Raw genomic sequence first — 21298 nt, 5'->3', positions numbered from 1 at the left:
ATTTCTAGATTTTCATCACAATCAGACTACTCTGCCCTGTGGGATTCTGTGGTCTTTTATAATGGTTGGCACTAACCCCTCTACCATTTGCGCAATCTCTCTCTTTTTTTTTTCATCCAGTGAAAAATGGAAAAATTTGTCTGCCAGTAAAACCTATTGATCTTTATAAAGGGTATGCAAGTGATAAAGCTGAACTTCATCTCCATTAAGTCTGGGACTGGTGTAGCCTATGAAATTCTGGAGTCTGGATTATTCTGTCTGAAATGATAAATTGTATATCTGATTTAAAACATTAAAAAAAATAAAAATCCATATTGGACTTGAAAATGGAAACCCTGCTTCTACTGACCAAGCTCTATTTTAAAATTGCATGTAGACTACAACTATTAGCTAACTATAGCATGCAAGTAGCAAACTTTTAGCAAAGAATACTCCCATTGGATAGCAGTTTTAACCATTCCTGGTTTTACTTTTGTGTTTAATAAGGCACACATGAGCTTGATACCTGCACACTGTGGATATCGCAACTTGTAGTAAAACCTGGAATGGGTGAAACTGCTTTCCATCTCTGTTTTAGGGAACACAAGCACTTTTCTCATTCAGCCTGAAATTTATATGATCAGTACAATAAAACCTACATTATCTAAAGCAGCAATTTTCAAACTATAAACACCCAACCGGCTGCTGACAGTGAGTGAGCGTGTAGCGCACGCATGGCTAAATTACATATGTAAGTAGCAGTGTGGTGGTTCTGCAGTCTGTAGGCTAAAAAGAAAAAAAAATCGTTGTACAATGTTGCTTCTTTTAAAAATGTATAGTATTTACTAGGTACGTTTGCTTTCTGGAGTGTAAATGTTCAGTGTTTGTAGTTTAGTTTGATCAGTTCAGTGTGTTTTATCTAAGTATTCAGTGTGTTTTAACAGTATTATTGAGTTTAGCATGCAGCTGTGCCACCCTACTTCGACAGTGAAATCACTGCGCTGGAGCGTACATGACTGTGTTATCTTTACTTGCAGTGCTTTGTGTTTTTTGACTAATTCGTTGAAGTACTCTGTTGAGAAATTTCATTAGCCTATGCATATACGCTAACCCGGGGACAAGTAACATAAGCAGCTACTTCATTATACGCTTTAAATAATGGATATTATAATAATAATCCGATGATTTTCGTTTAAAATATTTTATTATTATTATTATTATTATTATTATTATATTATTACTACTACAAAAATGGAACCGCGGATTTTAATAGTAATAATAATAATAATAATAATAATAATAATAATAAATCCCTAACTCCTGGATTGGGAAGTGTCTGAAATTGGATTCCCTACTCCAGTCCTGTTGCGTGTGTTCGTATCATATAGCGAGTGCCCATCAACAAGCTGTCTGGCAGCTGATTGAACATGAACAGGCAACTGCACTAAACACTAACATGTAAGCATTTTGCAAAGTCATTTTTGACTGTGTGATATAAATGTCACCTTTCTACTTTAATCAAATTTAGTTTTTGGAAATATTCACTTCAAAACAGTGTGCTTATTCTGGCTGGATTCGATACTGCACAAGACACTGATAGCATTTTAAACTTCCAGCTCAAGTGTTAAACCATAACATAACATAATTATTCAATATTCACGTAGTTCTGCATGCTACCAGAATTTTTTTTTAAATGCCTGTATTTTTTCTCTCTAAACTTTCTGCATTTGTTGGAAGAAATGCGCGACTTCTGTTGAGAATTGCTTTCTGATTTTGTTTGAAGTTAGAACCCTAGTTTTGTTTTCAAAAGCATAACCTGTTTTTGGACTCGTTTTGCCACTTATTGGTCTGGATTTTTGAAATAATTTTACATAGCATTTTTAGTGTGAATTTTATTTAAATTAGTTCAACAGCAGTTTTCCTTAATTCGCTCTAGCCCCTCCACCTTCCTTCCCTGTGTTTTCTGAGCCAGAAAATCGACTCCCTGTTTATTTTTTTAATGACTCGCTTAAATTATTTTGTAACTTGAAGTCCTATTTGTTCATTTTAAAATACAGAATAACATAACCTTGTCTAGGGGCTGCACTGTTTACTAATTAGGGTGTAGTTTTACTGAAATCTGTCATAAAAAGCAGGCACATCCATCACATTGGTAGGTAAGCATTTAAAATTATATAATTTTCAGTTAACATCAGTAAGTACTTAAGCCTAGTAATTAGAAAATACAATTCTTTCGGTTTTCATAGGTATATTATGACCCTATCTCAGATGGGGGTACACGGTAGACTAGATTTTTTGAAAAGCGGTACGGGGCCTAAAAAGTTTGAAAACCATGGATCTAAACCATCATTTTACCACTCTTAACATTTTCTACTTGTCTTATAACCTTCCTGTGCATCTAAAGGCAAATATGAATTTTCCATGCCCCTGAAGCAGTTTGCATAGTCATTATGTTCAAGTTGAAAGTACTTTCTTTGCAATAGAAACAATCATTTTCTCATGTACATAGCTGTTTGCAAGCCAGTTGCGAAGTGCATATTGCTTCCTGCGTTTTTTTGTTCTCCTGGGTTTTTTTGTTTGTTCAAATATTAAGCACATGAATATATCAATACATATTTGTATTGTTAATTCCACAAAAAGATGGATCACTACAAGCTTTTAGTTGAGTTCAGCATCTCTTTATAATTCAATCACTGGAGGCTTCCTTGGCAACATACACGTTGGGAAATGGAACAACTGCAGACCAGTCACAACAGAGATAATACAGCAGCTGCTGCCAACATTACATTTAGTTTGAACAAAGCATCTTACCCCCACAGAGTCCTGGGATTTTATGTACACAAATTATTGGTGTTTGCATTGTGGACGTTGGGCTTTTAGTCTTTTTTTAAGTGTCTCTTGAAGTGCAAAGTCAGGCTGCTTCTCCATGCTAGGCGCTGGTGAATCAAATGATATTGTGTGAGACACATATAACAGCTCATCACTAGAGCAGGAGTGGATTCTGTATCAATCACCCATCCCATTTGTCCAGGATCTTTAGAATTAATCAAGAAAGACCAAAAGGTGTCGAGCATGACATTTGTTGCAGCAGACAAAAAAATAGCCGTGAAAAGTGATGGCCCTGTTTGTTTTGAGTAAATTTTGACAAATCATTTCTGACCTAATCTGAAACCAAATGGGCAGGGGATTGCTACATTAAACTGGTCTATTTGTAATGTTACAGGCTAGATTCAGCAATAGAGATGAAAATACTAGACGGAGGGCAGTCTAGATTTATGGCTTATTCTGGTTGCGAGCTTCATGTTATACAGATCAAAGCATATTTTAGACTATTTTTTTAATCACTGGTTACTGCACACATTTTGAGATTAGAGTTTGTTTTTTGTTTTAGTTTTTTTGAAATGCATCCTAATATATCAAAATGCATGTTTCACATATTTTCTTAACCGCACATTTCATCAGGACAAGCACTTCATACATTGTAAACCAGTCTTGTACAAAATAATGTCCTGCACTGAGTGTGAAGGTGGCAAAGTGAACCTAGGTTTTATTTTAGTAATATTAAAATAAACTTTGAGCCTTTACAATTGAGTTCAATCCTGCATTTCTTTTGAAGCAGTGTTAATGGTTGTCTGTAAAGTGCTGGGCTAGGTGACCTTTGCAATTGGTTGTCTGATTTCTTTGTGCAACAGAGTTGGGTCACGCCTAAATTGTTTTTTTATTTCCTTTTTTGTATGCAAACAGTAGACAGTAGTAACTCCTTTTTCTTCCTGTCCCTTTGCAGATTGCAGAACAGTTACACAGCATCCCAGAGAACCAACCAGGACTTGGAGGACAAACTTCATGCACTGGTAAAGACGAGACAAAGGAACAGATAGAGGCTTTGGGCAATGTACACTTTAAAATGCCATTTACTTATTGTACGATTTTGTTTTGATTTTTTTCAAAATCTAACCAGGCATCTCAATATGTAAGATGCACTTGAAGTAACAGATCATATAAACACAAAACGTCATGTACAAGTCTGCAGTCTGGACTTTTTTGATCAGGCTCCTGGTAGCTGCTGTCTCTCATGTCAGCCTTTTGAAAGAGCAGCAGGAGTCTTCAGATTCTGTGATGGGCCGAGTGTCTGGATTCAGTTGCTTTTTTGTGTCCGGTTCACCTGTTTAGACTTCAGAAATCATGTTAAATCTTGCATTAAATTGCTAAAATCCAGTGTCTAAAAAACTGGAAAATGGTGTTTGATTGTTTGCAGTCAAGCATTGAGCCCTCCTGATAGAGGTTTAGGTGCTCGAGGGCAGCGCTGGCAAGGGACAGTGAAGCTATACCAACCTCTCCCTACAGGTGTGCTGTTTACCAAAACAGAACTGAAATAGGTTCCTTATAAATAATGAGTAGTGTTCCGCGTTTCCGGATTATTCTGAATTTTACCAAAAATGTTTACAGATAAATTACAGGACGGTAACAATCTTAATTGTAAATATTTGACAGAAAATGATTGATTTTTGACGCGTCTTCCGATGGCTTGCATCACCTAGTTCTGTCAATTTTTATTTTATTTTTCTGATTTCCAGGCGAATAAACCTGGCTTGTTTTGTGATGTCAATTGCCCAAACGTTCGTAAAGTACCAGCTAACTAGGGAAAATGTGGCTTTGACTTGCACAGATTGTGCTTTATCAGACATGCCTGGGACATTAAACCTAATCAGAAACCAGAACTGCTACAGATCATATTACACATATAAAGTTTGTATACCAAGATTTTTTTCCCCCCGATTTTTACCAGTGTTTCAATTAAAAACTGTGTTCCCGATTTTATCCCTATTTTAACCATGTGCAGTCCATTTATTCAGGCTCGTCAGGGCCAATTTATTTTCACACGCACTGTTTGTTTTACACGTGCTGTTTAAAATATTTTTTTTCCAGAATAAAACAGGTGTAAAAGGCACTGAATCGCAAAAGCACATCCAGTACTGCCTCTCCAGCCAAGCCCTACCCCTTGTTTTCTGTATTTTTCACATACCTCTTTATAGACGTGCATATTGAGAAATCCTCTCTTGATCACTCATTTTATCACCAAACTCCTCAATAATGCAAGTCATTATTTTATTACTATAGCATCTCAAAAAGCTCTGCAAATGTCCATTATATTTGGATACAGAAGCGGGTATCTCCTTTGTTTGTGTTATCTGTGGTGCTTGGGGCTCTCGGATACGCCCTTTTTTTTCGGCTTCATTCGGCTCCTATCGTTCTCACTCAGCCATTGAAGGTTTTCTCGACTTTTTCCGGAGAAAAAACGACTAGAGACCTAAACACTACAAACAGAGACTACAAACACCAGAGCCCTGTGGATGACACTGTGTAACAAATTATTTATTTATTTATTTTTGTTCCTGGGTAGTAAGTGTTATTTCCTAATTGCTTATGCCTCAAAAGTATAGAACATGGCTATTATTCCCCACAAACTTTGCTTTTGTGACCAGGACAGTGATATTTCAAAATATCACTATTTCCAATGGGAAAACGGGCAAATGTGTGTAGTTTTTCGAGATTTACGATTATACTGTAAATACAGTATAATCGTAAATCTCGAAAAACTACTCTCTTCTAAATCTTTTGTAGTCATTTTTGTATTACTTTAGTATAAATACATGTTAATTTGGATTCATATGTTGTTTTTTTCTGACTTCATGTCAACGAAAAGACACACATTTGCCCGTTTTCCCATTGGAAATAGTGATATTTTGAAATATCACTGTCCTGGTCACAAAAGCAAAGTTTGTGGGGAATAATAGCCATGTTCTATACTTTTGAGGCATAAGCAATTAGGAAATAACACTTACTACCCAGAAACAAAAATTGTGTTACATAGTGTGATCAATACCCAGTCTATCATATGCTTGAAGTCTGTTCAAATTGTTACTGTAGTAATGTTTAAGAAATTAAATCAGGTTTTTATTAACCCTAACCCTTAGCTAAATGTTAACAATTTTTGTTAACCGTTAATAAGCAAAAAAAGGCCTTTAAAATAGTGTGACCAAAAAAATGTAGATGGTTGAGGCATATAGCACCAGCCTACCTAGGTGAGAAACTGTTACCTGTCAGCACTGCGCCTGACTATAGTCAGTGCCATTGTCTAACATTAGCACTAAATTCACTGACATTTTTTTAAAGACTTTTTTTTTTTTTTTTTTTTTTTTTTTTGGTCTATACCATTAATAAATCTTGAAAACCTAGATAGCCCCCCATGCTGATGTAAGAGGTTTTGCACTCAATCCACATCTTTTGCATTCCTCCCTTACCCAAAAAGTAAATCAAGTCATTAATATACTGGGCAAGAGGCTGCAGTTATACCGTTTTTAAAAATGCATCGAATAGACTGCAATGAGGTCCTGTAATAAGGGTAGGGACATATGGCAGCCAGACTGATGTAATGTACCTGCTTAGCTGATGGAGCCATTCCATATGAATTAGTCCTATGTTTAGAGCCAGAAGGTTATGAGTTCAAATCTCCTGTGCAAGGCTGCAGCATTTGATCCTTTTACAGATTTTATTCATAGACCTTCCTGAGATGCAGCATAATATTCCATCATTCTAGTGCTAAAGATGGATGGATAGAATGGAAGCTCAAGATGATTCTCAGATTTACTGATTTAAGCCTGTGACCTGATATGGGATTTGAACATGAGGTGTTAAGTTACATATTTGCATACTTTACTTTGGTTTACTGTTACTACTACGACTTCTGCTGCTGTTGCTAAACATTCAGCTATTAGTTTGTCCATGCTTTAGGAATTTGGTGCAACCGATAGGCGTAATCACTGAAGATTGATACTTCTATTAGTGTATGATGTCAAAGCCTTTAATTTAACCCTAAGTTATCTTAAGCCCTGACTCCTAGTTAGCTAGACTTTACAGTGCCTTTTCTACATTACATGGATATGCTAATATTCCTATATGTAAAGTTTTGCCTCAGGAACTGGATGTCTTATTCTGGGCTTGATTTCATGTTTCATAGCATCATGTTCTCATCTTCAGTGTGTGTGTGTCTCTCTCTCTCTCTCTTTCTCTCCATGCTGCATTTGCTCTGGGTGTCTCATCAGGCTGCTATAAGCCAGAGCTGGGTCTATGCAGTTGCGTTTAATTTCTTTTCTGTATCTTACTATAATACCACCATTTCACTTCTAGAAATGCTGTGCTTGTTCTACATTAGTCATGGGTATACACTTCTGTTTCTAGGATGAAAAGTCATTTGCAGGATGTCCTGAAATTTCATAATTTCAAGAAATGTTTCACCCTTCACAAAACCTCCCCGTCCACGTAGCCCCAACACCAACCTCCAGTGGATAATAGCGGCTGTCCTGTTTTGAACCAGTGCATTTCTAGAACTGACTTGGTACTTAAGTAATTTCAGATGCAATCAGATATACATGTATTATCCCAAGGACATTCAAAATGTAACCTGAGAGCTGAATCAACTGGCTTTATCAGACCATTTACTGTACAGTAAATACAGTGCATAGTGGGCTATCCTTGGTTGTCTTATAGAACATTGTTAAGAGAGAACCTCCAAGTGATGCACACAAAACAAAAACAAAAAAACACCAGCAATAAATACTTGTCTGAGATCAGGTTAATGTTGCTTCATCCAGACCAGTCAGCAAGCTTGACTTCACAGTAGTCATTTGGACTGAAACATTTTAAAATAAAAATCTGAATTTTAATCAGTTTTTGTCAGATTTTTGGATAGAGCATGTATGGGTTTGGATAAGAACCCATATATGCTGTATCCAAAAATCACCTTGCCTGTGACCTTTGACCTCTCCCTAAGGTCAACTGTAAAACTAGCTTATAACTCCTTAGTGTGTAGATAGGCTTATGGTTACTGTACAACACATTTAGGAATCCATATATGCTCTCTCCAAAAAATACATTGATTGTGACCTTTGACTTCTCCTTAAGGTTAAATGTAAAATTAGCTCATAACTCATTAGTGTGTAGAGATGGTCATTGTTACTATGGTGTTTTAAAGTTATAAAGCATCATGAGAGAATTAACTAATGCAATATTTTGAATTGAAACTGCTCCAGGTAAAACTGGTCTGTTGCTGTGACTTGTGCTGCAATGCTACAGCTTGCCAAAATATGCAACTGCTACTGATCTTGGAAGCAGTAGAACTGCCTGCCAGTTATTATTTATTTAGCAGCAGGCAGCCTTATCCAGGGTGACTTACAATTGTTACAAAATATCACAGTACAAAGTATCACATTGCATGTAATAACAGTTGCAAAATCAGTAGCAAAAGATCAAATTCAAATAAAAGCAAGAAATGGAGAATACATTAAATAATTACATGTAAGAGTGGTTTCGACACAGAGTAGTTTAACTTCTATTTAAAATTAATTTGCTTATCTGAGTAAAGTCCGGTGTATGAATTAAGGCTGTCAGATGAATTAGCTGGCTTGGAACATTCCGGTTTTTTTATAAAGTGGCCAAATCTCTTGAAGTCCCTCTGTATGTCATGCAAAATATGTACTTGTTGTATGCAGCTACTTTAAAAGAAGCCTTACTGAAGCATACACATAGGTAACCACATAGAACCAGTATTAGATAACCACATAGAACCAAGACTGCCTAACTGCTGTATTTTATTTTAGTTGACATCTTTCTCCTTTTATTTCAAAAGCTCAGAAAGGTGGAAAACGATAAGAAAACCATGGACCAGGAGACTGTGGAGCTCACAAATAAGTTGATGGATGCTAAGAATACCATCGATAAACTGGAAGAACTGAATGTATGTGTATTCTGTAACTTGCCCTGAATGTATAGTTCTTTAAAAGATCTAAAAAAAAAACTGCTAACGCAGTGATTTGCTTTTCAAACTCCTGCAACGTTTTGGTACAGTAGTTTTCACAACCCAGAAATACAAAACAAGTCTGATCTAGTATCATTTTATTATTTCCCAAATGTCTAGGAGGTCTGCTTTTAAAATATATCTTGCTGTTAAAAGTTTGTTTCCCGAGTGCGCGTCCAGTAAAGGCGCACTGCGTGTAGTGCCGGAATGCGCCCTATATCCTTCGGATCTGCTGTGGAGCCATTCAGATCTGTGCTGTCCTCCGGCTATAGGTCTGATGGCTTCGCTGTGAACCTGCAGTGCAAAAAAAGACGGCTTGGCAGGGCACGTTTCAGAGGACGAGTGTGTCTGCCTCTGTTTTGCGAAGTCTGCGCAGGGGTTGCAGTGGTGGACAGAGATCAATTTGTGATCCCAAATTGGGAAAAAATTGGTGTAAATAAAAAAAATTATGTAATAAAAAAATGAATTAAAGTTTGTTGGAGCAAAGTTATATGTATGTAGAGCATGCTAATGCTATTTACTTGGAAGTTAAGCTGCAAATAGTGAAGTTCTTGGGGCACTACCCTATCAGTCAAAAAAATTAAAATAGTTCGTTCAACAGTATTTGACATCGCTGCCAGGAGCCTAATATTGCACTGCTAGCTATTGTGGAAGTGTGGTTCAAAACTTAAAACTGATAAAGCATATATTGGTAGAACTTAATTTTTGTATAACATAAAGACTTCACCACTTCAGGCTTTACCCTCTAGCAAGGGCTGAAAAAGAGTGTAACCGACTTGTCAACAAATGTACATTTTTGACAAGTGGATAACTTTGCCAAAGAGCCAATTACTTTGAAGTTGTGTCTATCTGACTGCACAGTAATGTATTTGTACTGTTTAGCAACAGGCGGTCTTACTGGAGCCAGCCTCTGTCTGTCTGTTTAATTGAAGGTACAGTACTGTATATTACCAAGGGTGTGGATGGGGGGGTTAAGGCAATTTAGCCAAAGCTCTGACCTCTTTAGTATTTATTTGTTTATTTATTTATTTATTTATTATAAACTTGCCACTATACAATTCCTATTAAATCTACATCAACAAAGTTTTTAAAAATAAAACAAAAAAAAAACACTTTTTAATCGCTCTGATGGAACTTCCCACATTTCTAACAATGACAGCAATGTATTTCTTGCACTGTTTCAGGAGCGCTATCGGCAGGACTGTAACTTGGCTGTGCAGCTGTTGAAGTGCAATAAATCTCATTTTAGGAACCACAAGTTTGCTGATGTAAGTATAACTCGCCCATAGGTTCCTAACCCATAGGGCAGAAGGGGCATTCCCCCACTCCCACCCCCACCTTCCACACACACACTTTTTTGTTCATTATTATGCCTTGTTGTTATGTTTGGCATTGGTTTGCTTTAAAAGCTTTAAAATAAAATATAAAAGTCGAAAAGTATTCAGAGGATGGGCCACGTTTATAAACAATCACAATAAATTCTCCCTACGCTCACGAACACGTTGGTTTGACTGGTCTGCACCGTAGCTAACGTTGGCTAACAGTAAGAAAAAACATTGTGATGCGAATGTGAACTTGGCAGGCAGTTGGAGAGACAACTGCACAAAATATTAATACTTAAATGCAGGCATATATTTTATATTACTCGCAAAAATATCTGAATGGAGAGAGAATATGAGAACATTATTATGGTTATTTTTCGGAAAACTAATTCCGATATCAAAAGTATTGTAAACACAGTTTTTGAAAAATGTATCGGGAATATTACGAAAGTCAGTTTTTGGAAAACAACACCTAGAAATTAAGTTTAAATTCTGAAAACTAACTTTGCATACTGCATACAATAGCACACTGCGCATGTGCACACTTTGACCCTTTTCTCCTGCACCTGATTTTAGAAAACTGAGAAAATAATAATAATCTGTAGTCAGTCTGCATGCATCCATTTGTCTAGTTAGGGATAAAGTAATACATTTGTTAAAGTCTGCACATGTTTTCCACTTTTAAAATGACATGAGAATTTAAAATAATGTCTGCAAAAGAAACTGGTAATATAGAACAGGATGAGCTGTTGGAAAGGCTGATTACAGATTGTGGGGAATCTGAACGGAGGTATAGGATAATAATCTTTGAATTTAAGACCTGACACTTCGATAAAGCATTTGTTCTTGGAGTGGTCTCCTATCTGTCATAGAAATGTTGTCTGTTCAAATCGTACTATGGCTACTACAATACTTTGCATGCGAAACTATCCTGCATTTTCCGAAAACTTCAATCCATGTATGCAGTTGAATTCTAATTAGATTTTCTATTGTTAATCACATAAACACAGAAAAGTGACATTTTAAGAAAATCAGTTTTCTGATTCAGTTTTCCGAAAACATTAGTTTTCCGAAAACACTTTGTCATGTAAACATACTGATTGACTCCATTGGTCTGGGGCAGGTAAATTTCACATACTTGGTGCTTCAATTTTTATTTATTTTATTTATTTTGGTGTCTAAGGATGCAAATGCTGTCGGTGTGGCCGAACACAACTGTACTCTTGTTAACGTATAAGCAATGTATTGTTGATATGCACTGCCTGTAATATTGTCATGAATCTGCTGTGTGAGAGCTGGCGTTTAGTGTTACTACCAATTAGCACGAAGCATTGCAACGTGAGGGCATGTGCTTGTTGTTTTAACCTATCAGAACCAAGTATTGTCCTGCAATAGGGTTTACTTTCCGAAAATCTCGTAGCAGCAGATTTCGCTGTGAGAATTGAGCTCAACGTTGTCTGATGACAAAACGTGAAATAGGGATGGGATGGTATAAAATTTGTACGGTATGATAATCTTTAAATAAATAAATAAATACTGTGGTAACCTTAATAGCACGGTATGCAGTAATCATGCAAGTTATCAAATAAAGGCTTAAACGAAGACTAATGTAAATCGCTTAAATTACTGTAATTCACAAAAATAAAACCAACAAATCACACGTCACACTATTTTTTCAACCAGATAAATAAAATATGTATAGCAAAAAAAAGTATTTTAATACTAAAACATGTTATTGGATTTATAGCTACACGTCACGACATTGCACAAGTAAGCTTCCAATGATTATTACACATGGAGTTTGTTAAAGATTTGTTCACTTACCTAAGAAAATTGGAATACTGTTGTAACTTGTTTAAACAAAACTGTGTTGACAATAAGTAGGCTATCCTGCTGCAGTCTCGAGGGTCTGTGCTAATTTTATTTGAGACATTGGTCGTGTTCTTATAGCGCAGATTTCCGCAGCTCTGCACATTTACTGCACAGAATCACAGAGATGCACTGTAGACGTCACTCAGCACCCACAGAAATCTGTGCAGATTCTGCATAGCCCAGCGCAGCTTTGAAATGTTCCTGCGGGAGGCTGGCTGAAGCTGTGAACCAGAGGGATGATGCAAAGATCACGAGTCACCTACTAATCGTAATGCAAATAACCACTAAAACTACTGCTGCCATCTTGTTAGCAGAGGCGAATGACATTTTATCATTATACAATGAAGCCATGAACAGCCTTGTCAACGCTATGTTAAATAAATAAATAAATAATTTAGACAAACATAATGTACTAAATCTGTGATAAGTGATGTATAATTTTACAATAAAGTTAATGTTAATCAATTACATTAAACTGACTGTTGACAAATGTCAATATAGGACGTTGAAATTTGTGCTCTGCTGCAAGGTTTGGAGAAGGCGTTTCTCTAAAAGCTGCTTATGACGTCAGAAAGAGAGCAGCCGGTGCAGCAAGCTCTGGGTAACAGAATGCAGCAAGTGAAACATGTATTTTGTGTTAAGTTTCCTTTAAAACCATTATCAAAATATATTATCAGTTCACAAAAAGATCTTCCTCAGACACTTTGCTAGGCTGCAAGTACCATCACTTGATTTAGAAGAAGGGTGTTTGCAGTTGAAAAATGTGTTAACTGTTGTATAAACAAATTACGATAATTGCGGTGTAGAATAAAAGGAAAAGTATTAATACCGTAATTTACCTAAACCGCGGAAAACCGAAAAACCGGTATATCGACCCATCCCTAATGTGAAAAACATTCTCCAGCATCCAGCACTACATTTAAAACAAAGCCGAGCAAGGAATATTTTGATTTTACATATTTGTCAATATCTCTGTCAATAAACAAGCCATATTATAACACGTTGTACATGTTATTGCTTGTGTTTGTTTAGCACTTCCCTTTAATAAGCTGCATGTTGGGATTATAAGTACTGTACAGCATTGTGCAGATATGCTACTGGAGCTGGCTCTTCAGACCAAAAAATAATCTAACTGGGGAGTAAATATACTGACAAATTAAAACATGTTCTCTCTAGGCACATTGGGTGAGATTTATCAAGTTTTCATACTTCAGCATGAAGGACCACTGACTTAACAGACTATCCACAAACTCTCTCTTCAGTTTTCAGCACAGCTACTGACTTGTAGTAGCCTGTAGTAATAAAATGTACTAGAAACCCAACAAACCAAATTGTACTGATTTCAGGTGTCTCTTTCTATTGCTGGTATGGTGTTAATTTGCTATACGCAACTCCCACATGTGTGTGTCTGTGTAAGTGCATGACAAAAGGTCAAGAAGCTATTTTAATGTATTAATGTCAGCTCTCATTCCCGACAGCTTGTTTTCTTCAATGGTATTTATACATTTTAAGGAATCGAGTCATCACTATGTCAGTTATCAAAAGTATATTATTGGCATCCCAGTAAACGTGTCCCTCATGGCTACTTATCTAGTTTGCATTGCATAATTCCACTGCTTTTGAAAAATCACTGCAAAGGAAATTATGAATCTGCACCAGTACTCAACAGTATATGTCTGGCCAACTAAGGCTTTATCCTCTTTCTTACCCTTAATAAAACCTTTTCACTGCCCCCCTAAGATCCGCTTTTGATTTCAAATGTTTTTGTAACTTTTTTTTTTTTTTTTTTTACTTAAATGGAGCAAAACGATAGAGCAGACCTCTCTGTCTTTGCAGGTACCTTATACCCTTTACCTGTCCCAAAGTCACAGTTAATCTCGGAGTAGCGTACAGAATTATGAACCCAGTCCAATAAGCAGACTCTTAAGTAGGCAGTTGCTCAAAGGACACTCAGCAGCACAGAGGCAAAGACAAAAATAGCAAAGATTTTAAAGGAATCATTGCAAAGGGCAATCTGTCTGATTGATCCTTGATGTATTGGTTGTCACTGCGTTTCTAAGGATATTTGTTTTATTAACTAGGAAGGTATAACAGCCACCAATGGGGAATTTGTTGAAGGATCTCGGCTTTTACTTCCTATCCAATATGGGCATAGGTGTAGTTTAGGTGATTAGCAGGGCCGCAAGAGCAATGAAACATGCTATCAGAACGGTGGGTACTGTACTTTGCAGGTAGCAAAAGCATTCAGTAACTAAAACAAAAAAATAATTATAACCAACAAAATAAAAATAATGATGGCAACACCCCCACCCCCCCCCACCAACATTGAGACACCGATATGTAACATCTTTCTTTACCCCATTAAAACTAGAATTTTTTTCAAAAATTTTATATATTAAAAAAAACTATTTAAATGTGATAACTGTCATAAGGATATGTTATTGACAAGACAGCCACACAAAAGTAACAGGCTATATCTGCTGGTGTATTAACCGCGACTGCAGATCTAAAAAATTTATATGAAAGTTACTTTCAGAGTACTCACTTATATCTCCTGAAAATGTTATGATTATGAAACTCGATTCCCATCCAGCTGTTGTCAATGAGTATTTTTGCGGGGCTTATTAATCGCCATGAATTCTTGTATCTGATGAAAATCGAGTTTGAAATATGATTTTATCCTGCAGAAAGGGCAAAGCGGTCAGAATTCTCAGTTAGGAACTGTTGGTTTGAAAATCAACATTCTCAGATCAGAACAAGTGAAGCCTGATTTTTCTGGACCGCTAAACTACATCTATGCCACAATATGACTGCATCTTGAAGAATTTTTATAGTCCAAAATGGCAGATTTATATTTTTATGTTCTTGTGTGGTGAGCTTTCACATGCTGATTTTAGATTTTGAAGATGATCTGATCAAAGGTGGCAACTGGTGGCATTTTTGGCTCTATTTGGCTGACGGGTTCACAGTTTTGTGTCCATGTGTACCAATAAGGTAGGCAGGTGCTGTTTTATAGCGTTTTAACTGAGACATTTCAAAGTGAAGAAAAATCTATTGGAAATTAAAAAGTGAAGCACTAAAATAAGGGTAGCAGTGAAAATAGAACTCAAGCTAATAAAGATTATGAAAATTAATTTTACTTCCAACCAATTAGCAGGGTGTTTCTGGTGCCATGCCGTACAGTATTTATATCATTGTTCCTAATTAAAACCCATTGGTTTTGCACTTTCTGGAAGGTGCAGCTTGGCAACAATTTCCACATGTTGCTATAGCCTAGGCTGTTTTTTGGTTTTCCTGATCTATAGTAAGGATTAATAAAATAAAAGAAAGAACTCTGAACATACCTGTGATTAGTGGTTAATTGAGTCTGTTGGGACTAAGTGCAAAGTATTGTGGCTGTGAAGGCTGTTGCTGTAAACAAAGTAATTGATTAACATACCAATAATATACCAGCTTGTTTACAGGACATTTGAGGTATTATATAATTCATGTTTTTGTAGAAAGTTAAACTTGAACTGTTAGTGGTCATATTTATTAGGAGAATGTGTTGTAAATCTAACATCAAACTCTGGTTCTGAATTGCTTCTGTATAGAGCCATGACAGAACTCCAATGTACAGAAATATCCTCTCCTGCAGGAAATGCAGTGCGCTGATTGGCTAACGGCAACAGTATGATTTATGAAAGTATTTTGCTGCTATGCTGATGTAAAACACCTCATCTGTCTCGGTGGGTTGGCCGACTGCCACCGACCTCTAATTCCCTGGAGAGGAGCGACTAGGGCTCACGGTGATAAATCCTGGTTAAATAGCTAAATAAATAATGATCAGGATAATTCCCTTTTATAGATGGTTACAGCCCCACTACAAAGTTGCAAGGCAAGCATTAAAAGTGTGCAACCTTTTAAGATTAAACAAAAGTGACACAGCAGTTACACTTGATTTCTTATTCTGCTTGATAGGCTTATTTCTGTTCGTTACTCCTACTCTTGTTTTAATAAATTCATCTTTTTAAAAAAAAAACAAGCAAACAAAAAAAAAACACCTAGCTGTTTTCTCTGGGTAAAAGCTAACTGGCAGAAGGAGGGCATTTCTGGACAGTAGCTTATATTGGTTGGATGTTTCCTACAATTGTTTTAAATCTGACCAAAGGTACATAACAGAAAAGGGGCGTTGCCACAAATGACCTTACAAATTTGAAACATTGCTGGACCATAGTTGTAACCTAGCATGTAGTATCTCTTAGATGTGTAAAGCAGAGTTTTGGAGTTCTTTTAGCATGTTCATGTGACAGTTGTTTGTAAGATAACCTTACTCTCAAAATCGTACATACACTTATGAGCGATGCTATAGAAACTGTTATATCTCTAATCAATATCTCTTTCTGCAAATCATACCTTAGAGGCAATAACCTCATTAGCATAAGAACTTTCTTTCAAGTCCTTTCATATTTCTGCTGATGTTTTCATTTTGAATTGGTTGAGTCCTGTTTTTATAATGTAATGACACTGGATTCTCTGCGTATGCAACAGGTTTATGCTTCCTTTGCTGGTCCTAATGAACTTTGCCCGGGGAGCATGTACAAGTCACAATTCTCAATTGCGACACGAAAGTGATCTTGATCGTTTTGTGTTTGGTGCTGTATGTAAGCATTTGAGAAGCAGAGACGCTCACCTGTAGCACTAAATAAATACACATGTGCGCCTGCTGATATCAAACCCCTTATTAAATGACTTCAATAAAGAGAGAATCCATATGGATTTCTCTATTCTGGTCTGCTAATCAGAAAGCAAAGGGGGTAATGAAAGCTATGCAATGACCACACACCCTTGCTGTTAAAGGAATGGTAGTGTGGCTATTGTGGAAGTACTGAATTGGTTATTTTCCTCCCGCTGAGGGGGAGCAGAGGGTATATAATTACTGCTTAACAGGATCGTTAGAGCTTCATGCACAGGCCTGTGAAATCACTAACTCGCTCAGCCCATTTTCCAGCAATCGATCGCAGCCCTGCTCCATTCATTCCTGCAAATATCAGTGCGCTAAATAAAGGCTAGAAATTCCAGGTGTGTGCTGCCCTTTTTTTTCTTATCCGATTTTATAGAGATACAGATGCATTTTTGTGTGATGGGACATCAGTCTAACCTTTTAACTGAGTGCATGTAATACAATCTTTAATAAAATCAGCAGTAAAAAGTGTCCTTCTATTTCATATTGATTGCCACCCTTTCAGGTACTAGATGTATGTATCGACCCAGGGTACTGGAAAACTGAAAATGTTAGCTGCTAATGTGTTTCTACAGTCTGTCCCTAGTCCGAATGACTGCTGTGTATGCTCTCTCTCTCTATCTCTCTCTCTCTCTCTCATATATATATATATATATATATATATATATATATATATATATATATATATATATATATATATATATATATATATATATATATAATATTTTTTTTCAAAATAGCTATTTTTGAAAATGGTGAATGAGTATTCACCATTACTGGTAATCATGATAGAGCAATACTTTAAACTTGCATTTTTAAAGCAATCAGAAACAATGTATTGAGAAACATACAGGACTGAGATATGATTGCATTTTCTTGAAGAGATTTTTGGTCAGTTATAGCGTCTGACTGGTGGCCTTGAGTCCAGGATGAATCTTAATGTATCATCATCTAGAACATTGCTACTCAATTCTGACCTTCAAAATCCATTCCAGTCCAGGTTTTTACTCCCAAGCATGTTCTAAAATAGTCTGCTTAGACTGAATTAACTAATTTTGGACCTGCTTAGAATGAATCTCGAGGGACAGAATTGAGTACCACTGATCTAGAGTAATGCTCATGAGAAGTTCTATTCTCCAAGTGGTCCTCATAATTGTTATTAACAAGGTGCTCCCTTTCAGCTAGTTCAACCAATACACTATAAGATCTAAAGTAAATGCTAGCAGGTTGCATCTGTTTTACAGTTGATCCAATCCTGTTTCGCATTGCAGAACTATTATAGGAACCCTGCAATTCTCATTGCAGGACTGTTAAGTTGGCATAATTCAAATTTTTAATGTACAGTTGGGACCTTCTGCCTAGTTTACAGATAGCTAAGACTAGGGGAATTGGAGGTCACTGTGCTGCTGAGCTAGCATTCTATTGCAGTTCACAGATTGGTAGGTAGTCTGCACTGTTTACCTTACAGCAATAGGGGCTCATATAGGCATCGCCTTATTGTAGTGATTCAATGCCTACGTGTTACTAGTTGACAAGACTAAAAGCTTCTGTTTTTCTTATCATGCTTAAACCTTCCTGCAATTTGTGTTTTTTTTTTTTTTTTTTTTTTTTTTTTTTTTTTCAGCTTCCTTATGAATTACAAGACATGGTTAACAAGCACATGAAGACCAGTCCCCCTGATTCAGGGCAAATCCAGCAAGATTTGTCCCCAAGCCTGGCTCCTACTGACGTGGTACCGACAGCAGTGATTGCCCGGGTGCTGGAGAAGCCAGAGCCTTTGGTGCTGAACTCTGCCCAGTCGAGCAGCAGCGCAGGGCGCCCTATGGCGGAGGACGTTTTTGTGCACGTGGACATGACCGGACAGCAGGCCGACAGGAACAGGCAGAGTCGGGACAACACTGGGCAGGGTTTGGTGAGAGGAACCCACCAGCAGCAACAGAATGGGACCTGCAGCCGGCAGGGCAGCGTAGAGAGTCTGGCAGGAGAGGAAGGAGGGAACGAAGCAATGGCGCCCTCCTTTGAGAAGCTGAACCCGTACCCCACCCCCTCACCCCCCCACCCTCTCTACCCAGGTCGCAAGGTCATTGAGTTCTCCACCGACGACAAGGTGAAGATCCCAAAGAACAGCCCGCTGCCAAACTGTACCTACGCCACCCGGCAGGCCATCTCCCTCAGCCTGGTGCAGGGAGAGGACGAAGAAGAGCGGCAGAGAACGATGCCCAACAGCCCTGCTGTGTCTGAGGGAGGCTGGCAGTCGGGGGCTTCCTCCTCCTCTGGCGTCGGTGGAGGTTGTGGCAGTCACTGCCCTCCACAGCAGGACATGGCTGACCTGCGCTCCAACCAGTCCAGCCCCTTCAGCAGCCCACCACAGGCCCCCAGCGCCCTGGCCAGCTCAGAGGAGGACATTCTGTCCAACTGGCAACGCATGTTTGTGGAGAAGATGGCTCCCACTTCTGAGGGCACTCTGGTCAACCGCACCTCCTTCAGCAGCGAGACTGCCAATGAGCTGCAGAGGAGCTTCCAAGGTAAGACTGTGCCTGGAGATGGGAGGAGGAGGAGGGAGCAGCAGGGCGCCTACTCTGACAAGGAAGAGTCTGTGGCACGCAGCTGGACTGTCAGTCGTGGGTCCAGTCTGGACACAGATAACAGTGTTGCAGAGTCCCGGGTCAAGAAGGGCCACTACAACACTGACTGCTCCCGTGAGGAGAGCGAGAGGCTCCTGATGGCTGTAGACAATCAGGACGATGGTGGCAGCATTGACACCAACATTGCTACCACCCCCGTGACCAAGATCAGCCCTGTGGTGAAGAGGAAAGAATATGTGGACATAGAGTCTGCTGGGAGCTCCACAGAGGAGCAGGATATTCTGCCACAGGAGTTGACAATGGTCACTCCAAGGGCTTTCCCCAGTTTGGAGGAGTTTGGAGAGAAGCCACCGGTACACCATATCACCACAACCTCCTCCAGGCCCCAGAAGAGCCCCAAACGGATGGGGATCCATCACCTGCACCGCAAGGACAGCCTGACCCGGGCACAGGAGCATGGAAACCTTCTGGATTAAACAGGATTAGGGAGCAAGAGTAGGCGATGATCAATCAGCTGATACTCTCTTGGCACCCCTTAGTTTATGAATGAGAGAATCAGTCAGACCAGTTGTGGCGGATTAGGAGAGGTTGTCAGCAGAAGCATGTTGTTTATGTATTGCCTGTCTAGAACAGCCAGCCACACGTGGATTGGTAAATGTTGCTTTTGTAAGCAGGCTTTTCCCCATCAATAAGGTAAATGCTTTGAGAGCATGTCTAGAGAGCACAGATAGCTATTATAAAAAGGTGGACTTTAGCTTTTTGATGCAAGATTATATATATATATATATATATATATATATATATATATATATATATATATATATATATATATACACACACACACACACACAAACACACACACACAGTGCCTTGCAAAAGTATTCAGACCCCTGACCAATTCTCTCATATTACTGAATTACAAATGGTACATTGAAATTTCGTTCTGTTCGATATTTTATTTTAAAACACTGAAACTCAAACTCAGTTATTGTAAGGTGACGTTGGTTTTATGTTGGGAAATATTTTTAAGAAAAATAAAAAACTAAAATCCCTTGCTTGCATAAGTATTCAACCCCCACACATTAATATTTGGTAGAGCCACCTTTCACTGCAATAATAGCTTTAAGTCTTTTGGGGTAAGTATGTACCAGCTTTGCACACAGTGTCGGAGTGATTTTGGCCCATTAGTCCTGACAGATTTGCTCCAGGTTGTTCAGGTTGGTTGGACGACGTTTGTGGACCGCAATTTTCAAATAGTGCCACAGATTTTCAATGGGATTGAGATCAGGACTTTGACTGGGCCACTGTAGGACATTCACCTTTTTGTTCTTGAGCCACGCCGATGTTGCTTTGGCCTTGTGCTTGGGATCATTGTCCTGCTGAAAGGTGAATTTCCTCCCAAGCTTCAGTTTTTTAGCGGACTGAAGCAGATTCTCTTGCAGTATTTTCCTGTATTTTGCTCCATCCATTCTTCCTTCAATTGTAACAAGATGCCCAGTCCCTGCTGATGAGAAGCATGATGCTGCCACCACCATACTTCACTGTAGGGATGGTGTGTCTTGAGGCATGGGCAGTGTTAGGTTTGCGCCACACATAGGTCTTTGAGTTTTGGCCAAAAAGCTCTATCTTGGTCTCATCTGACCACAAAACCTTTTCCCACATCGCAGCTGGGTCACTCTCATGCTTTCTGGCAAACTCCAGACCTGCTTTCAGATGGTACTTTTTGAGTAATGGCTTTTTTCTTGCCACCCTCCCATACAGGCCAGTGTTATGCAGAGCTCTTGATATGGTTGACTGGTGCACCATTACTCCACTCCCAGCCACTGAACTCTGTAGCTCCTTCAAAGTGATTGTTGGCCTCTGTGGCTTTTCTCACAAGTCTTCTTCTTGTTTGAGTTCTGAGTTTTGAGGGACGGCCTTTTCTTGGCAGTGCCTGGGTGGTGTGATGCAGCTTCCACTTCCT

The 21298-nt window shown here is 38.3% G+C and overlaps 1 protein-coding gene across 4 annotated transcripts in view; it reads left to right on the top strand.

The window, feature by feature from the left end:
• The window catches only part of LOC121315685 (tight junction-associated protein 1-like), a 72773-nt gene extending 52596 nt beyond the window's left edge, over positions 1–20177 (top strand). For all 4 annotated transcript variants that reach the window (XM_041249997.1, XM_041249994.1, XM_041249995.1 and 1 more), the window contains 4 exons: positions 3764–3830; positions 8666–8773; positions 10018–10101; positions 18375–20177. In XM_041249997.1, coding sequence (XP_041105931.1) covers positions 3764–3830; positions 8666–8773; positions 10018–10101; positions 18375–19811 — 1696 coding nt within the window. In that variant the 3' untranslated portion in view covers positions 19812–20177. The remainder of the gene's footprint in view (positions 1–3763; positions 3831–8665; positions 8774–10017; positions 10102–18374) is intronic.
• Positions 20178–21298: the final 1121 nt, after the last annotated feature.

Source organism: Polyodon spathula, chromosome 5, assembly GCF_017654505.1.
Source record: "Polyodon spathula isolate WHYD16114869_AA chromosome 5, ASM1765450v1, whole genome shotgun sequence".
NCBI lineage: Eukaryota > Metazoa > Chordata > Actinopteri > Acipenseriformes > Polyodontidae > Polyodon > Polyodon spathula.
The sequence above is the reverse complement of the archived record's forward strand: the minus strand, read 5'-3'. Positions and strand labels throughout refer to the sequence as shown.